Source organism: Sceloporus undulatus, chromosome 6 (assembly GCF_019175285.1).
Source record: "Sceloporus undulatus isolate JIND9_A2432 ecotype Alabama chromosome 6, SceUnd_v1.1, whole genome shotgun sequence".
NCBI lineage: Eukaryota > Metazoa > Chordata > Lepidosauria > Squamata > Phrynosomatidae > Sceloporus > Sceloporus undulatus.
This window is the reverse complement of record NC_056527.1, coordinates 134,976,562-134,996,062: the sequence shown is the minus strand read 5'-3', so window position 1 is coordinate 134,996,062 and position 19,501 is coordinate 134,976,562. Positions and strand designations below refer to the sequence as shown.

General features: G+C 41.8%; 1 protein-coding gene across 1 annotated transcript in view; it reads right to left on the bottom strand.

The window, feature by feature from the left end:
• The window catches only part of POU2F3 (POU class 2 homeobox 3), an 84,556-nt gene that overhangs the window by 36,549 nt on the left and 28,506 nt on the right, over nt 1-19,501 (bottom strand). The window contains exon 3 of the mRNA XM_042475546.1: nt 8,054-8,088. Within this exon, the coding sequence (XP_042331480.1) occupies nt 8,054-8,088 (35 nt within the window). The remainder of the gene's footprint in view (nt 1-8,053; nt 8,089-19,501) is intronic.

The following is a 19,501-nucleotide window of genomic DNA, read 5'->3' as shown; positions in this document are numbered from 1 at the left end:
GCCCTGACGTGTTGTGGAAAAACAAACAAACAAACGAACATGGGTATCTATACACATGCAATTGTGTTTTCTGTGCAGGAAAACCCATTTTCTGCAGAGAAAACTTTTTATGTGCATATGGGTTTTCTGCACAGACAACACAATTTCCTGAATTTCCTCTTTCTGAAGAAAACCTCCTGTGCAACACTTCAGTATCTTCAGAAATGGGGAATTTACTGTGGTACAATATTTGTTTTCTCCTGCGGTAGGGGGATAATTCATCGGTATATAATTGCATAATAATTAATCATTGCACACAAGGATGAAATATTCAAGGATTCATATTCCGACAATGAATTACATAGCACTGGTTCAGCACATAGGATTGGTGACTTTTGTAACTGTCATCTGGGTCTCTAAGCATAAATCTTTCACAGACCCACTATCACTTATGGTCATGAATGCATCGTAAATTGGAATCCACTGCCCAGCATGCTTGGAATTTTGGTTCCTTTAACATTACACGTTTATAGCACTTTGATATCACTTTCTGTGCCATGACTCCATCCTATGGAATCCTGGGATTTGTAGTTTGGTGAGGTCTTTAGAGTTCTCTGCCAAAGAGCTTACTGCATGGCGTGTAGCACAAAAGTGACCTTTGCTTCTTTAATACTTTATAGGCTGGATCCAGATTTTCTAATACTTAGACTGCAGAGGGAGCCAACATAGTGTAGTGGTTTGAGCATTAAGACTAGGACTCTGAAGAACAGGGTTCAAATCCTGTCACAGCCATGTAAACCCATTGGGTGACCTTGGGCAAGTCACACTCTCTCAGCCTCAGAGGAAGGCAATAGCAACCTTCCCTTGGAATAAATTTACCAAGGAACCTCATGACAGGCTCACCTTAGGATTGCATAAGTCAGAAACGACTTGAAGGCACACAACAAAGACTGCAGGCCCATTTAAGTCACTACAAGTTGAGTTTCCATTATCTGAAATGCTTGGAACCAGAAGAGTTTGGGATTTTGGATTTTATTTTATTTATTTATTTGGATTTTGGTATACCTGTATTTGCATATATGTACATAATGACTTATCTTCTAGATGGGATTTAAATATAAACACAAAATTCATTTATATGTTCCATTGATTTCAAAATAGTCATGACTCAAGATTCAACTCAAGTTATCTTGCTTTCCACTATTTTTTTTTGGGGGGGGGGTGTATTTGAACCCCCTTTTCTCCCAAAGGGATACTCCATGTATTTGATTGAGAATGATAAATCATTTGACCCGATGAAAATGATCCCATTCCAAACAAGGTCACACGGAAAAACATTGGCAGGGTAGGAAGAGCAAATTCTCGCCTGTAAATCTGCCCTTCCCCAAATCCTTTCCACCGTGTGCGTTTTCCCCCCAAAGCCACCTCTAGTATAGACATCATAAAGTCAAATAATAATTGCTCATAAATAACAGCAGCTTTGCAATTGCCATGGCTACATGTATTAACTTGCACCACCAAAAAGGCATGAGTGGATGCCAAAAAGAAAATTCAGAGGGGAGATCAGGAGTTAAAAATGGAGCATCTTATTCCTATAACAACCTGCAAATAAAATCTAACAAGGGATTGAAAGAGGAGAGGAATCCGTTTCTCCATGGATTAACGCCCCCCCCCAACAATTAAACATCTTCACTCTATTTTAATGATAATACAAGTGAGTCAAATAATTCAAAAATATTCTCTTATTCAGAATAAATACACAATATGTTACCCTCACTCTGATCTGACTTTGTGATGCTGCAAAGCCAAATATGTTTGGCCACATGGGACTCTGACAGCGCCACACTAGTCCTTATTGGTTAGATCATATAGCCAAAATAAACACCTCTTTTTTTAACTTTTTCCTTTCCTTAATTGAAACAAGGTTGCTTCCAAGAGGGGGAATGAAAGAGGAATGATGTGTTATGGAGGGAATGAAGGAAGAGGAAAGAATGAGAAAGGGGGAAAAATAAAGCAAGGGTCTTTTGGGTGGTGGCGGCGGTGGCGGCATGTTTTCGAACTCCAACCATCTTTATCCACTCAGAAGTTTATCACATGGGGCAAATCCTGTGCAAAAACAGGATTTAAAAGCTGACTCTGTTCAGCACAGGACAGTCGCAGAATTGAGCCACAGGCAAGTGCTGTTCAGGGAAGCGATGGTGCAATTTGTACACAGTTTCCCAAGCTCTAAGCTTAGCTCATGACCAGAAGAGTTGAGAAAGGGCTGCCCCAATCTTCCAAAAAGCCCTTTTCCTTAGGACATTCCCACACATATGTTCTTGCCTCTGGATATGCCAGTTGGTTGCTTTATCAGGAGATCTTTCAAGTCATAGGAATTAGGGATTCACAGGATGCTTGTTTCGACATCCTGGTTGTACAGTCAATAAGGTTTGGCCTTCTTCAAACTACCGATTATACCCAAATTTGATCATGTGCCAGATTAGGATAATAAAATAAAATAAAATAAAATAAAATAAAATGAGCACAGGCTGCTAAAGGTGTACAAGTTGCTAAAGAAATCTGGAGGGCTGGTTTTTATCCAAGTAATTGTGGGAAGCCAAAAGAAAGTACCCTCCAAAGATAAAGTGAACTTGCCCATTTGAACAGATAGAAGTCACCCCTCATCATACAATCCAATATCATCACCATCACAGTTTGGACTGAACATCAGCACTGACTGAACTCTCCTATAGGAACCAACTGGACTGTCCAAAATGGCTATATTTGGTGTTTGCCCATTGCCACCCTTTCCCAACAATTGTATAAAAGGTATGCAAGAAATGCACTTGCAAAAATTTGCTGGTGGCATCAGAAATCTATGGATGTCCCTTTTGGAAATGTCCCAGTGAAGGCTAGTGACTCTCATGTCAGTAGAATTGTAAATGTGTTCTAGACCATAGTTCAAACTATAAAGCTGTCCAGAAAAGTGCTGGATCTATTATGGGACTGGGGTTCCACACACTGGATTTCTCTTTTAGCATTCAGACAAAAACTAGAGCAGATGTACCACCCCAACTGATATGAAACTGATATGGCTTCTTCTTTGCTGGAAAGGACTCCATGGTGGTATGCCAATTTCTCCGGTTTGTCCAACATCTACTGTCTCCCTGTGAGTACTGTATGTTCCTAGCAATGGCCTCCTTTCTATGCTCGCATCTTCCCACTTCACTCAATTCAGGTTTCTCATCTTTGCCTTCAAAGGCTGGCACAACCTCACCCCTTCCCACCTCTGAGCTCTTATCTCTTGCATCCCCTCCCTGATCCTGCCTCTTTCCTTATCACTTCTTGTCTCTTGCCATGGCACTTCACCAGCTTGGAAGATGGTCGCCCACAGTCACTGTGCCCTCGCTTCCCCCCTCTTTTTAAAAAAATCCCTGCTCAGCAGAAAGAATACAAACTCCCAGAGGGGCCCACTGTCAACATGGACAGTGCTTTGAGAATGCCATCTGATGGAGCTATGGTGTTCAAAGATTATTTTCAAAATTGGAGGAGAGGGAGCCAAGGAGAAGTACATGGAAGCATCACAGCCAAGTTAACAGGTTGCCTTTTGCTGTGCCCCACCTCGGATGGGAATTTATATTGGCAAGAATGTCAGATTAGGAAAAAAAAACACTTGATATCAATCTTCTTTCTTTCTTTCTTTCTTTCTTTCTTTCTTTCTTTCTTTCTTTCCGACACCAACAAGAAAGGAAGGAAGGAAGGAAGGAAGGAAGGAAGGAAGGAAGGAAGGAAGGAAAGAACTCTTGAAATAAATGGGACCCACTGCCACATGGAATTCTCCTTTTTAATGTTCTCAGCCAGGCATGCCCACCACCATAGCACTCCATTTTGTCCATCCTCCCACCCAGTTTTCCAAGGCTGTCAAGAGCCCTTTCAAGGAAATTTAATTGATTGATATCCCTTCCATCATGATCACTTCCAAGGAATTTGGCAGATTGCACCAGAGAACTGATCAACCAACATAGTCTCAAGGAAGATCCTGTGTGCATCCTGTGATCTTTTCTTAAGCCATGGTCTAGGAATGTGTGGCCCTCCTGATACAGCCAGACTACAAATTGTTTAATATTGCTGACTGGGGCTGATGGGAAATGGAGTCCAATAGTTTCTGTCATGCCACCAATTCCCCCCATCTGGTCTTATGGGTGATACTTATTTAATTAAAAAAAAAAAAGTAGGTGACGAGGGACAACATTAAAAAGCTATCATCCATTGTCAATTGCTTTCCCTTGCATGAGGAATGGTATTTTCTGTTTGGCTACAACAGGATAGAGACACTTCAGGTTTGCAAGGTATGTTTTATCTCTTTTATCAGAGCTCCATCAATTGGAGCCTGGTGCAGAAGATGCAATGACTGGAAGTGAAGAATTCTGAGTCCAAAAATTTGATTTGAGGTGAGGAGGGCAGTGTTGTATGATGGTTTGAATGATGGACTATGACTTCCTGCTCAGCCATGGAAGCCCACTGGGTCACCTTGTACAAGTTACACTTTCTCAGACCAAGAGGAAGATAATGGCAAACATCTGAATAAATCTTGCCAAGAAAGTCCTATTATAAGGGTCATCATAATTCAGAATTGGCTTGAAAACATATGACAGCTTACCCAAGGTTGCCCAGTGGGTTTCATATAAGTAAATGGAATCTGTAATGTTTCACTCAAAAATCTATGGCTGGTTACAACACCCAAAACTTCCCAAAATGACCAATTAATAGCAAAATGACTCTTGAACTGTAAGATCTTTGCCTGCTAGGAGGAGAAGAGCATAGGTTTTCCTTAGGGTCACCATAAGCGAAGGCACACAAAAACAGCAAAGAAATATTCAGGACAGAAAGCACTTCAGTTTTAACCTATTTGGATTTGGATTTGGAACAAACTAAAGGAAGATACATGGTCCTTCTACCCCCAAGTCTCATCTTAGGCTCCATACCTGATTTACACAGGAGAAGGGGCCCTGCAGAACGTCAAGCATATAGAGGAAGAAATGGGGCCAACAGCTAGAGGTGGGAGGGCAGACAGGGGAAGAAGGCAGAAGGAAATCATGCAATGCAACACCCAGCTGAATGAAATGGAGGATGACAAAAGAAACCCTTCAGGGCTACAAGCTCTGATCTCTCAAAATTAAAATCGGCTGGTTCTCAGCCACTTTTCATTGAACAGGATTAATTAAATAAGTGTACACACGCATGCATGTTTAGTACTTTCTGCCTTCAAAGGGGTTCAAAGGAGTGAAGATGGTCTTGTGGCGGAGGCAGGGAAATGTGCAGAGGAGGAGGCAAAATTCCATCATGCCACAGCTACATCCATGCCATTTGGGTTCATTTCCCAAAAGTGCACAGCACTGTCTGTGCAGAGGTTTCCTGAGAAACTTTGGTCTAGCTGGTGCCAGGGCCAAGAAACCTAAAGCCACAGCTGACAGATCTCCAGACTCACCATGGAGCTATAGAGTCAGTTCCTACAACCAATGCAAAGGGTGCAAATGGAATTGATTTGCATCACTGAAGAATGTAAGAAGATGAGTGTTGGATCCAGACAGAAGTCCAGTTAGCCCAAAGGTTGGCAAATAGCAGCCTGTAGGTTACAAATGTTATAGTCTGTGAAGCCACCCACAATCACTTGATTTTTGTTTTGTTTTTAAAAGAATGAATGAAAATTTTGGACGAGTTTTAGCAGATCACTCAGAAAGCCCCGGAAACACATGCAAACACACCAAATGCCCCCCTAGAACCTCAAATTATGTCTCCATTTTCCTTGGCAGTTCCTCTTATAATGGTGGTAGGCACTGATGGCACTTTCTGCCACCATTTTGAGAGGAATGACTGAAGAAAATGGAGGTACAGTAATTGGTTTCCCCATGGGGGATATAGCTGATAGCAGATTAGAGCAAGTAATGTTTTAAACATGGAGTTTGTAGCCCTCCAAGAACTCTAGAAGAGAAAGAGTGTAGTAAAACTAGCACTTCAAAGTCTAGCAGATGATGCTGACTTCTTTTTCCTCATGTGATATGGTCTCAAGAACTGCCCATCCCAGAATTCCTTGTTCATAGATAGCAGGGATGGACAAATGCACATTGATCTCAGAAACAGCAGGAGCCAAGAGTAAATGAATGTCTATAGCAGTGATTTGCAACCTTCCTAATGCTGCAACCTTTTAATACAGTTCCTCATGTTGTGGTGACCCCCCGGATAGAGGAGTGGTGTCTCAGTTCCTAAGACCATCGGAAATACTTTTGGTCCCTGAGATGCAACCTTGGAGACTCAGCCATAGAAACCCAATGAGTGACCTTGGGCAAATCACTCTCTCACAGTCTTGGAGAAATCCAATGGCAAATTCCCATCGATCAATCTTGCCAAGAAAATCCTAGGAGGCATTCACCATAAGTCAGAGTTCCCTTGAATACATATTACAACAGCAGCAATTGAACTCATAGACCCAGCCATCTAGGATGGAGTGGCAGAGAAGGTATCATTGCCCACCACTGCCCTATTAGTTGGCTAAAAGTCTCCAGCATCAGCCCTCCTGGCACATCCAAAGAAAATCTCATCTTAAAAAAAGGAAAGACTTATGGGCACATCCCACCATTCAGCCCTTCCTGCACCATTCCCTGTAGCCCCAAAATTCCATCTACAAATCCATCACAAGGGTGTGATTCCGAAGACAGTCTTGCTTATCTCCAAGATGGGCATGAGTCAACACATTGATGCATGTTGAGATGGGAACGTTGAATAAAATTAACAAAAGCTCAATTGATGATGAATCCCAGCCAGACTCTTGTCGAATGAACTCACATTTTGGACGATGCTCAGGTGCAAAGAGAGAGAGAGAGAGAGAGAGATTGGGATCAACTTTGATTTCCCCTCCAGACATCGGGCAAAGAACCTGGGCTGGTAGTCACGTTGTAGAGGCAGAGAGCCTGCATGGATTAGTTTTCCATGCTCTCTTAACTGTCTTGATTTGGCAATTGATTTGGATTTCATTAATTCTTGGTTGGCGCACTTTTTCAGCTGCTTTTAAAATGTCCTGGATTCTCTCTCTTCCTCCCACCATCCCATTTTGCCCTCCACTTACTTCAATTGCTGCAAACTGAGTTGAATGTATACAAGTAGTTTGTACTCAGTTAACTCACCAAGATGGAGAGGAGAGGTGGGAAGAATCTTGTCTTTCCCTGTAGACTCAGGCAAAAGCAAACTGCTACAGCCTCTCCTAGCTTGTGTGTTCTTCCTCACTAATAACTTTTTGCCATCTTGACCACACTCTGATGTTGCTTGGTAACGTGCATCCTGGTTTTCATCTGTGACATGTTGGAGGGCATGAATTTCATACATTTCAGAGGGGGGAAGAATCCTTAGAGTCCAGCCACCAATCTAGTCCATTCTCTCCTCAGTGCAGGAATCTAGAGCCTGTTGTGTCTGGTGGCAAGATTTTAGGGTAGAAGAGAAGGGTCATTTGAAGTGGTGTGGTGCCTTTTGGGCTTAAGGTACTCCTCAGAGAATTCACACTCGTACTAATATAACTGGGGCGAATCAGTGTGGCATAATGGCTTGAGTGTTGGACTATGACTTTGGAAACCAGGGTTCAATTCCCCATTTGGGAATGAAACCCACTGAGTGGCCTTGGGCAAATCACATGCTCTCAGCCTCAGGGGAAGACAATGACAAACCTCCTCTGAACAAGTCTTGCCAATAAAACCCCATGATAGGTTCGCCTTAGGATCACCATAAGCCTGAAACAACTTGAAGACACAACAACAACAACAACAACAACAACAACAACACAGTTTTTAGCCACGGATTGTCTATTTTGTCATAGAAAAACTCAAGTCCACTGGATTTGGACAACAACATTGCCCAGAATCCTCCGGCCAAATTGAAGTGGCCCCTACACATTTCTTCCAAGCCCATGCCATCTCTGTAGAAATGCTGTGGTTGGCCACCGGTGCCATTTTTAGTATTTCACTCAAAGAGCTGGAGCACTGAAAAGTTACTTTACTAAAACTACAGCTCCTCAAATCAAACCCAAAAGGATCTTTGTGGGCATTACCTGTCTGTTGAAATCCAGGCCATTCCGGTCATTTCCTGCAAGTGAAAGAAAGACCATGGGATTAATCAGGGTTGTAATTTTAGCAAAAGTCAAATGAACAGCTGAGCTTGGAAAAGTTGCTTTTACTATGAAGATCTGATCTATAATTCAGAAATTGATTTCCCGAAACAATAAACACATGTCTCCCCTTTATACCTTACAAGAATATACTGTTTCTACCTCAAGGTCCCTTTGCACTAGCCCTCAAACACACACACACACAAAAAATTGGGATTTCCTTTAAATGGGCCGTTGAATTTCCTTCCTATGAAGCTGGCCACGTTCTTGATCATCTTTGAAGGCGATCTCATTCTCACAGATGAGATCAACTGTCCCCAGCTGGGAGATGGCAAAATAATTACTATTTATCCCTTCCGCAGAACACTTTAGGGAACAAAATACTCCACAATTCTTATCTTGTTGGCTGTCGCAATAAACCTGCAAGGTAGGTTTGGGTGAGAGATAGTGGCTTGCTCAGGGCCTTGCCCGATTGAGGTTTATGGGAAGTGGAGATTTGAATCTGGGTCTTGCAAAGTGGGAGACCAACACACTATCCTTTGCTTTAGCCTTGGTGGGTAAATACTAGCCCGAATCCTAGTGTAGAGTAGACCTATTGAATCAACAATCAGTGGTGTTTCTGGGAGATAGTATATTCTTGCATTTCACAGAGGATGGTTCAATTGTTTTACAAGAGTTCAGTGCTTACATTGACCCATGGATAAGTTGACTCTGGGTTTTGGGGGGCACTTTTTTGACTAAAATTTCTAGATTTATACATGAGTATATACAGTAACTTGCCGCACCTGAAGACTAGTATTATACCAGCACTGCTGGGAGCTTATTGATGGGTTTGTCTGTCAATGAGAAGGTGTGAGTTAACCGTGCTTGGAAAACATGACAGCCATGAGAGGGAGATGGCATCAGGGACGTAGCCAGGATTTTAGGAAGGGGGGGGTCCAGACTAAGTGCCACCATTATAATGGGGCTTGGGCGCGGCGGCGCAGCAGCATGCACCATTCATTTTTCTAATGGAAGGGGGGTCTGGACCCCAAGGACCCCCCCTTGGCTACGTCCCTGATGGCATCATGAAATAGGTATCGCCAAAGGCACTATGATCAAGTGTTTATGGCAGTTCAAAAGGCACATGCAATAAAGTTCATAGCCCAACTACATAGGGAAGGGTACATGATTCCCACCCCTGAATGATAAAATGCAGGCCGTTTATATTTATTGACAAGTCTTCACAGCTAAAAGGGAAACATTTTATCTGCAGTACCTAAAAAGCAAATGTAATATATTTGCCTTGTACACTGCCCAGAAGCCATAGCTAATTGGATGGTATAACATCCAGGGACAGTTGTGTTTTTGGACCTCTTGGCTGTCACTATTGCACAGGGCATTAAAAAAAATAAAGTGTGATCAAGTAAAACAAAAGGGGACCCCTGACAGCTTCAAAATGGCTTTGAGGGACTGCTAAAAGAGCCCAGGGGTTGTACTTTGTCTACCCTGATCTAACCATTACACAGCATTAGATGAGAGAATGTATCCTTTTGGACTGTAGTGTTCCACCTTCCAGGAGAGGAAAAATATGTTGGCATGTTCCTCTCCCAACCCTGTAAAAAATCGATCTCCTTGGCTCTGCAATCCTATATTTGTTTACTGGTGAGAAAGCCCTGTTTGAACCTCTCAGTAGACATGCACAGGCTTGAACTCTGCCTGGAGTAAAGTAGGCAGAGCATCACTGAGAAAGGTTTTCTGTTGCTTGAACACTGGTGTGCCCCATTTGCAAGGTGCTTGGAGATGTATTGATTGGTTTGTTTTTCATAAATGTTCCAAAATATGATTCCTACACACACCTTCATTCAACCTGAGGCTGGAATTTTCTCTCCTCTTGCTGTGCAATGGGTTAAAGCAGGCATAGAAATGTAATCTCCCCAAAGCACAGCAATCTGGACCTTGTAAATGTTGTCCCTTATGTCTTCCAACACCTGGGAGTTGTTGTCTCAGGGTGCATCTGCATTGTGGAAATAATACACTTTGATACTACTTTAACTGCCAATGCTCCATTCTACAGAATCCAGTGATTTGAAGTTTGGTGAGGGACCAGCACTCTTTGACAGACAAGGCTAAATACCTTGTAAAACTACAAATCCCAGGATTCCATAGAAGAGAGCTACCACACTTGGTATCAAATAGCATCATGTCTAAAGTGTAGATTCATCCTTAGGCATGGAACCAAATATAGCTGGTGTAGACCTATAGAAGAAAGCCAGTGGGGTGTAGAGGTTTGAACTACAACCCTGGAGACAAGGGTTCAAATCTCAGCTTGGCCATGAGAACCAATTGGGTGATCTTGGGCAGTCACACTCTCTCAGCCACAGAAGATAGCTATGGCAAATGCCCTCTGAAGAAACTTGCCAAGAAAACCCTATGATAGGTTTGCCTTAGGGTAGCCATAAGTCACAAATGACTTGGAGGCACACAACAGTGTCATCAACAACAAACCTATAGAGTAAACCCAGGACATAAGTTATGTTGTGGGTCACCTGTTGACGTATGGTGACCCCTTGACTATTAATAGGGTTTTGAAGGCAAGGAATGCACAGATATGTTGTTGCCAGTTTCTTCCTCTGAAATATAGCCTACAGCACCTGGTATTTGTTGGCAGTCTCCCATCCAAGTACTAACCAGGGTTGACTCTACTTAGCTTCCAAGATCAGATAGGATATGTTGCCATTAGTGTATTTAAGCCCTTTAAATTATGTTACCTATAGTGTTATATAAACCCCATTGGGTCAATGGGTCTAGTCCAGCTGAGACTATCCATTGGATAGGTGGAATTATCCAGCATCTCCCTCCAATGGAGGCATGCATACCAAAACTGGATCTGCCCACCTAATCGATCCAGGACAAGATGCAACAAGTGGCAGGCAACAAACAAGGCAAGGAAGTGGAGAAAGAGAGAGAAGGGTGGGAAAAGGAGGCCAGCTGCAAGATTAGGATCAAGTGTGCTGCTACAGGTGGCCTTTGCATAACTCCATGAATCCTGTAGGCAGCATTTTGGTTTGGGGTTTGCTTTATTGTTATTATTATTTCTTAAAAAATAAAGCACTCTCAGTAAACAAAATCTACATGGACAAACAACATCAATAGGGGTTGAATTGGAACACAAAGGCGGTCTTAGAGACTAGGCTCTTTGTTATCTGTCTCAGTGTTGTCCGCTCTGGCTGGGAGGGTCTCCCATGGGATGCAAGCAAGAAGGGTTTCTGCATCACCTGCTGAATGGCTCTGATGCCAGAAGAGTGGATAGGATTCACAGGGTTTCCGGAATGAAAACTGAACTCTTATAATCCCTCATTACGAGGGGTTGTTGAAAAGTTCTCGTCCTGACCCACTTTGCAAAGCCTGAGCACAATTTAGTCAGTGTAGCTTGAAAGTGGTGGCCTTTGTAAGATCATAGCTCTAATTTCTGACCCCCCTCCCCAGATCATAGATAGGACCATGTCAATGAAAACTGTGGAGTTTTCAAGTGCTGAACTTTCGGCTGTCATAAAACTCCTGTTCCCGCAGACGAAAACTCCAAAGGAAATCCATGAGAGTTTGGTGTAAACATTGAGTGACAGGTAGCTGTGATGCTCAACAGTGAAGAAATGGTGATCAATGTTCAGCATGTAGATTTTGAGACCAAAGACTCAGCAGGGCCTGGGAGGCCTTCAACAAGGTCAACTCCTGAAACTGGTGAGCATGTTCATGACCTGACTTTGGCCGATCGAGGAATCTTCACTAAAACAATTACTGAGACACAAAAGATATCCTGGGAATGCTGTTGTTGATGCTGTGTGCTTTCAAATGCTGCAGAGCAATATATCAGTATTTCTTCTCCACCCAAATATTGGAATGAACGAAAGAGGCTTTTCCATTAATCTCTGAAGACTTTCCTACAAAACAACTTCCACTGCGTGGGGGGCATGTGATAAAGCACAGAAGCATTGGACTTTGCTTCATAAGACATTGGAGGACTTCTTAAAACTAAAATATAGTTGAAACCAAATACTGGAATAATGTATGATAAAATGGGGAATATATATATAGAAGGACTTTGTAGTATATGATAAAGGTGGCATGAATTGTTTATGCCCAGAGATGGAAGGAAGCTGTTATGCCAACAGGAGAAGATTGACTGATGAAGACAGTAGAACTCACTGAAATGGATAAATTGACCATTTTGATCGAGGAGAAATCTTTGATAAATGTTTACTTCCTTTATGCAATCGCATTGGGGATATATATTGCTTTTAGGCTTTGTAAAATGAATTAAGATTGTTTACATAGTAGAAGCAAAAGGTATATAAATTGTTTAGAGGCAGTATAAAATATAGGGGGTTGTAACCATTATTTGAGGAAAGGGGAAAACATGAGGGTACCCGCTTAGTTGTTAGATTTATTGTTATATTTGGTAATGGTATAGTCCATCTTGTGTGTAATATGTATGTAGAGTGCCAGTGTGGTGTAATGGTTTAAGCTTTGGATTATGAATGAAGATCAGGGTTTGATTTCCTGCCAGAGCATATAAACCCACTTGGGCAAGTCACACTGTATCAGCCTCAAAGGATGGTGATGGCAAACCCCCTTTGAAGAAACCTGCCAAGAAAACCCTATGATAAGGTCACCATAAGTCAAATATGTCTTGGAAGTACACAACAAACACATGTAGTTTTAGATTTATATATAAAATTTGTTGGTGTGTTGTTGGGATTTTTTTGGTTGTTACATATGTTTAATAAAAATGATTTTTAAGCAACAGAACTTCCTCTGTGATTTTTCCTGATTGATTTATTGTGACACAGGCTCTTGTAGTGAACAGTGAGTCAGGAATCAGTTTAAGATGATAACTGAACACAGCCTTGGCTACTGGATCGGTAAGCATATGAATATGCTGCATATAATGCATACATATGCAACAATGCAATTAGAGCATGTCTCCGGGGAGGATGACTGAAGCCAAAAAATCTGTGGCCATTGCTCACCGTGAATCCATGTGCAAAGCCCCAGCGCACCTGAGTGAGATGGTGCACCTGTTCATCTTTTGAAATGCAAAAGAGACAGGCATTGTTCCTGACACAATGTTATCAATTAAGGCATGGTACAAAGATATTGAATAAATGCCTATCTACATAAAATAAACTCTAGCACATTCTTGCAACATGATGCACCATAAAGGAAAAAAGAAGAAGAGGCAATTAGATATACAGAACCTCATTGATTATTGACTAATGTGACGTGTGCTGCATCATGCAAAAGAGACATAGGCAAGGAAGGGAGACAGATGCACAGGGGCTGAACTTGGAGAAGTTACTTTTTCCAAATGCAACTCCCCAAGTATTTCCTTAAGACTGCCACTGACCATGTTGACGGGGAGATTTGGGAAACAAAAAAAGTAACTTTTTGAGCTCTGCTGGGGGTGCTTTGAGATGGTGGAAAATGAAGAGATGGATGAAAACAAATGAGTGTATATTGATGCTCCTATTTGCACAGCCAGGAGTGATATGCGGAAAGTGACGGAAGGGATACTCCTTTCCACCTAAAACCAGTTCTTCCAGCCTGCTATTTCCATCTTAGGTTCTCTGATGTAATGGCTATTGCCGAGATGCTACATTGGAGCTGGGTAGCACAAGAGAAGTTACACACTAAATGTGCTATTCAAACCATACGTTACTTATTTATTTATTTGACTTCTATTCCACTTTTCTCTGATGTAGGGCCAGAAGTGGCTAACACTGTGTAGTGAAACACAATAGCTAGAACAGTCATTCCCAAACTTTGGTCCTTCAAGTGTTTTGGACTTCAAATCCCACATGCCCCATCCAACGTGGATAACAACCAAGATTTCTGGGAGCTGAAGTTCAAAACCTCTGGAGGACCAAGGTTTGGGAACCACTGAGCAAGAACAATCTGAGCACAAAAATTAAAAAAGGAACGAAACAGTAATCTATGTAAAAACATCCATCCATCCCCTTATTTATATCCCATCTTTCTCCCAGGTTGGGACTCACAGCAAAGACAGGACACAATAAAATACAGATAGTTTAAAAACACATGAAAACAAGTCGAAAACAGTATTAAATAACAATAGAATTAAAACCAAGTAAAACCATACCTTGAAACCAATACATATACCATAAAAGCCATTTTTGTTAAAATCAATTTCCAAAAGCTTTCTGGACTAGAAAGGTCTTAACCTGTTGTGTGTGTGTTGCTTGCCTTCAAGTGGTTTCAGACTTATGGTGACTCTAAGGTGAACCTGTCATAGGGTTTTCTTGGCAAATTTCTTCGGATGGGTTTGCCATTGAGGATGAGAGAGTTGTGACTTGCCCAGGTTGACTTAGTACGTTTCCACCGCCAGGTAGGGATTTAAATCCTGGTCTCCAGAGTCATAGTCACAACACACAAACCACTACACCACACTGGCTAGTGGCTTCCATATCAATAGGGTAGTGCATCTATTTTGGGTCTGAACACGAAAGGAGATAGCCATGTACCTCCCTTCACATTCAGACTAAAACTGGAGAGGTCTCACTACCCAAAGAACATGGGAACCACCAACGTCTGACAGCTGTACCTATTTCTGACAAGCACTTTGGCTTTAGCATCGGTGCATGGCAAGAGTTAGATTTAGTCCAGTATGGAGTTTCTTAGATGATAGACTCCTGGTTACACAAAACATTCTCTCCTCTTGAAGCTAAGGCAGAGAATTTCCCAAGGGAAACATGTCTACTAACAAACCATGCTTTGAATCATGTTCTTCTTTTGAACTGACACCTGCAGTTGCACCAATTTATCATCTCCTTCATGAGATGAGCAATGTGTGTTGCGCTTCAAGAAATGTCCATTCTTGCTTGGCTCCAGGCTACCAGATTGGTACAACCAAGATAATTTTTTCCCCATTCAGTGGAGTTGTTGTTATTGTTGTTGTGTGCCTTCAAATAGCTCCTGATTTATAGCGACTCTAAGGTGACCCTGTCACTGTGTTTTCTTAATAGATTGGTTCACAAGGGGTTTGCCTTTGCCTTCCTCTGAGGAGTTTATCACATGGGAGGGATCCCGTGCAAAAACAGGATTTAAAGTGGAAAAAACCTGCAAAAGTGGATTTATTATCAGATGAAGTCTGGGTTAACCCAGCATTAATCCGGACAGAAAGTAGAAAAGACATGCAAAAGTGCAATTGATTTCCAGAAAACGTCGCTGTTAAAGTGCACTAATGCAACATTAACTCAGCTAGAAAGTAGACAAAACACGATTCTTTTTACTTCTGGAAAATCCTGGAAGTAAAAAGAATCATGTTTTGTTGACTTTCAAGCCGGTTTAATGTTGCATTAACCCCAATGTGTCTGAAAACCAATTGTGCTTCTGTGTGTTCTCTTAGATTTTTGCCAGGTTTTAAATCCCCTTTTAAATCCTGTTTTAAATCTCGTTTCTGCATGGCATCCCATGTCCTAAACCGCTGAGGCTAAGAAAGTGAGATTTGCCTAAGGTCACCCAGTAGGTTTCTATGACTGAATTCAAACCCTGGTCTCCAGAATCATAGCTCAATGTTCAAATCAGTACACCATGCTAGCTCTCTTTTTAGGGGAGAATGCCATTCTGACTTAGTTCAGCACCTCTCGGCTCTAAGGTTTGGACCAGGAATGCTTCTTTTATTTGCCAGAGAAGGAAATAATTCAACCTGTTTGTGTTAATTCTAAGGATGAAACCAAGGCTCTTTCTGTCTCTCTGTGGGGCAGCTAATTATATTAAAATGTGGCTAAATTAGCTGCATCAATACCATGGCAAGAGAAACAGTTTGTTTTTTGACTTATGGTGACTCTAAGGCTCACCTGTCATAGAGTACCACCTATGTAGCACCATCATACTCATTTTACCACCTTTCATTTTACTCTTACAGGAATAAATTGAACAGATGACCATGCTTGGTAAGGTGGAAAGCACTAGGAAAAAAGGAAGACCACATTATAGGTGGGTTGATTCAATCAATGAAATCATGGCCCTGAGTTTGCAAGACTTTCACAGAGCTGTTAATAACATGGTGTCTTGGAGGTTTCTCATTTATAGGATTGCCATAAGTTGAAGCCAACCTGACAGCAGTTAACAGCAAGAAATCCAACTGGGGAAGCTTCACCTCACTATACAGAATCAAGTCCCCCTGCATTTTGCAAAAGTCCATGGGCACAGTCCAAGCCACATTTCCTCTGTGCAAGTCCCATCAAAATGGATTTGTCTCAATTAAGTTTGCACAAGAGATATTCCTGGTGGATTGTGATCCGTGGTTGTTGTTGTTGTCTTTTCAAAGAGACAGGTGGCGGGGTCAATTGAGGATTTTGGAGTGAGTCTTCCTAATTGGATTTATTTGACTCCCCAGCATGATGTGCACATGCCAAGAGTGTTGTGAGCAAAAAGCGTGGCTGAATCCCAGCAATCTGTTGGGAGAAGGTTTCCCTTCCCTTCTTCACTGGCCTGGCATCCCAGCAGGCACAATCCTACTAGTTTGCATAGCATTGGCACAAGCTCTGGGACTTTGCCTGGGGGACTTTCCCTGGAGAGAAGAAAAGGCTCAACAGTTCTGGGTGGAATCTTTGTTTTTTCTCTCTCTCTCTCCCCCTCCCCCCATTTTTTTAATCTGGGGTTTTACTTTTTTACTTATCAGGAGAAAATAACAAATAAAATCATAAATCAATCAAGTATCTTTTCAACATATAACATGTCCCCACCTCTCTCTTTGGAGGAGCCAGTGGTGCAATCCCAGCCTCACTCCTTGAATATCAACTTTCATTCTTGGAATAACAATGTTTCCGGTCCTCATGGTGACAGACAATAACCTGAAATCTCTTGACTCCGAGCATGTGTCTGTGCAATAGGCAAAGCACAGAATAAGTTCCTGAGTAGTAAAAGCAATCACAGTGGTCCAGTTCACATGCCAGTTGATAAGATTTATTGGGTTGAATGACACAACAGACAGGGTCTTAATTATGGTGGCCCCTTAGCATTGGACTAAGACTTTGGAGACCAGGGTTCGATTCTCTGCTCGGACATGAAATCCACTTGGTGACCTTGGCGAGTCACATGCTCTCAGCCTCCGGAGAAGACAATAGCAAACTTCCTCTGAACAAATCTTGCCAAGAAAATCCCATGATAGAGTCGGAAGCAGCTTGAAAGCACAACACGCGCGCGCGCACACACACACACACACATGCACATGAGAAAGAGGAAAACTACATTTCCAGGTGGAGGGATGCAATCTAGAAACCTAGGGCCCTGAATTTGCAAGACCTGAGCAGGGCTGTCGATAGCAGAGGGTTTCTTATTCACACAGTTGCTCTAAGTCGAAGTTGACTTGGTGGCAATTGACAACCACAACAAAGGTAGCACAAATATCAACCCCAAAATTGCAATAGCCATGCTGGTTGGGGAATTTTGGGAGCTGTAGTTCAAAAACTTAACTTTCTAAGTTCTCAGCTGAACTAGAGGCAAGCTTCACAGTCACTTTTTTTCTGCATTATGCAATGGGTAACTCCTGCAACATAACAAGCGGTCTGAAGATTTTATCCCAAGTGCAAATAATTGTCTACACGGAGCAGAAGGCAGTAGGCAAACTAGTCTGAAAGACTGAGCTGTCAAGTGACCAAGGATATGTGGGGATAGAGAGACACTCCACAAAGTCAACTCTACACAGCCACAGGGGTCTTGCTAAAGCAAAGCCTAGGATGGAGTGAGATTGCTGTTGTTTGCCAAGTTAAATGTTCTTGAAGGAAAAGTTCCCCAGGAAGAGATTTGACATGTGTGGCATTTTTTGCAATTAAATTCCACGCGGTTGAAGCAGCAAAGAGAAATAATGGTAAAGGAAGAACCACTTAGTGCAGATGTTTCAATTATTTTGATGGCAAAATGTGGCACTGTAGCACTCCTAAAAGTGCCAGGCTCAGAGAAGCTCCACTACAGAGGGAACGTCTAGCATACCAATGGGAGAAATGAGGCACAGGAAAATGGATTTTTGCACACAGGATGCATAATTAGCAAAATGAGTATGATTTCAATACTAGCATTCACAATCTGAGGAATTCCTTGAGGGATAGACCCAGAATCCTCAACATGCTGCCCTGGTTCCTAGAAGAAAAATATAACTGGCTAGTCCTGAAGGTTTGGGATGGGTACAGATAAATAGATGAAATGTTGCAGCCAGAGAAATGTAATGGACACAGCTCTATGCCTTTCATAATGTCTGCATGATGTAAATGCCCTTTGGATATATTGGATTGCATTTCCAATCAAACTATGCCAATGTCACCTATGAGGATGAGGATGGGACTTTTAGGAAAATAGATGATTGGTGGTAAATAAATTTATTAGTACAGGTTGAATCTTCCTTATCCAAAATGCTTGGGACCAGAAATATTTTGGATTATTTTTTTTTTCAGAGGGAAAGATTTTGGAATATTTGCATATTCATAATGAGATACATTGAAGATGGAACCCAAGCCTAATCATGAACTTCATTTATGTTTCACATATACAGTACCTTATACACATAGCCTAAAGGTAATTTTATATGCAACATCTTTAATAACCTTGTACACAAAACAAAACATGTGAACGGTGAACCAATCGAAATCAAAGGTGTCACTCCCTCAGCCACCCATGTTGATGATTTTGGAGTATTTCGGATAGTACCTTGGCTGAAAAAGTTCACTGTGATTCACACAATCAATTATGTAAAAATTACATCTTGAGACTTGGGCTGCATCTGCAATGCAGAAATAATGTATTTTAGCACTGCTTTAACTGCCATGGCTTAAATTTGTAGTTGTGAGATATTTCACTATCTTTGTCAGAGAGCTCTGGTGCCACAACTGAAACTACAAATCCCAGGATTCCATAGCATGGATCCATGACAATGAAAGCAGTGTCAAACTGCATTATTTCTGGAGTGCAGATGCAGTCTAGGTTTCTCATTCACTTTCTTCTATTTTAAAAACCAAAAAGGCAAATAAAGCTGGTATGAAATGACTTCTGCAACCACTGTATTGTATGTCAGAGTTTACTGCCAATCCATTTGTGTAGGGGATCCTCTGGGTTCTCATTATAATGTGTGTGTGTGTGTGTGTGTGTGTGTGTGTGTGTCAGTGTGTGTGTGTGTGTGTGTGAGAAGTTGAAGGCTTTCATGGCCGGCACCCATAGAGGGTTTTTTTTGGCTATGTGGCCATGTTCTAGAAGAGTTTATTCCTGACATTTCTCCTGCATCTGTGGCTAGCATCTTCAGAGAAAGATGAAACAAATGGATTGGTAGTAAACTTGGACATACAATACAGTAGTTGCAGAAGTCATTTCATACCAGCTTTATTTGCCTTTTTGGTTTTT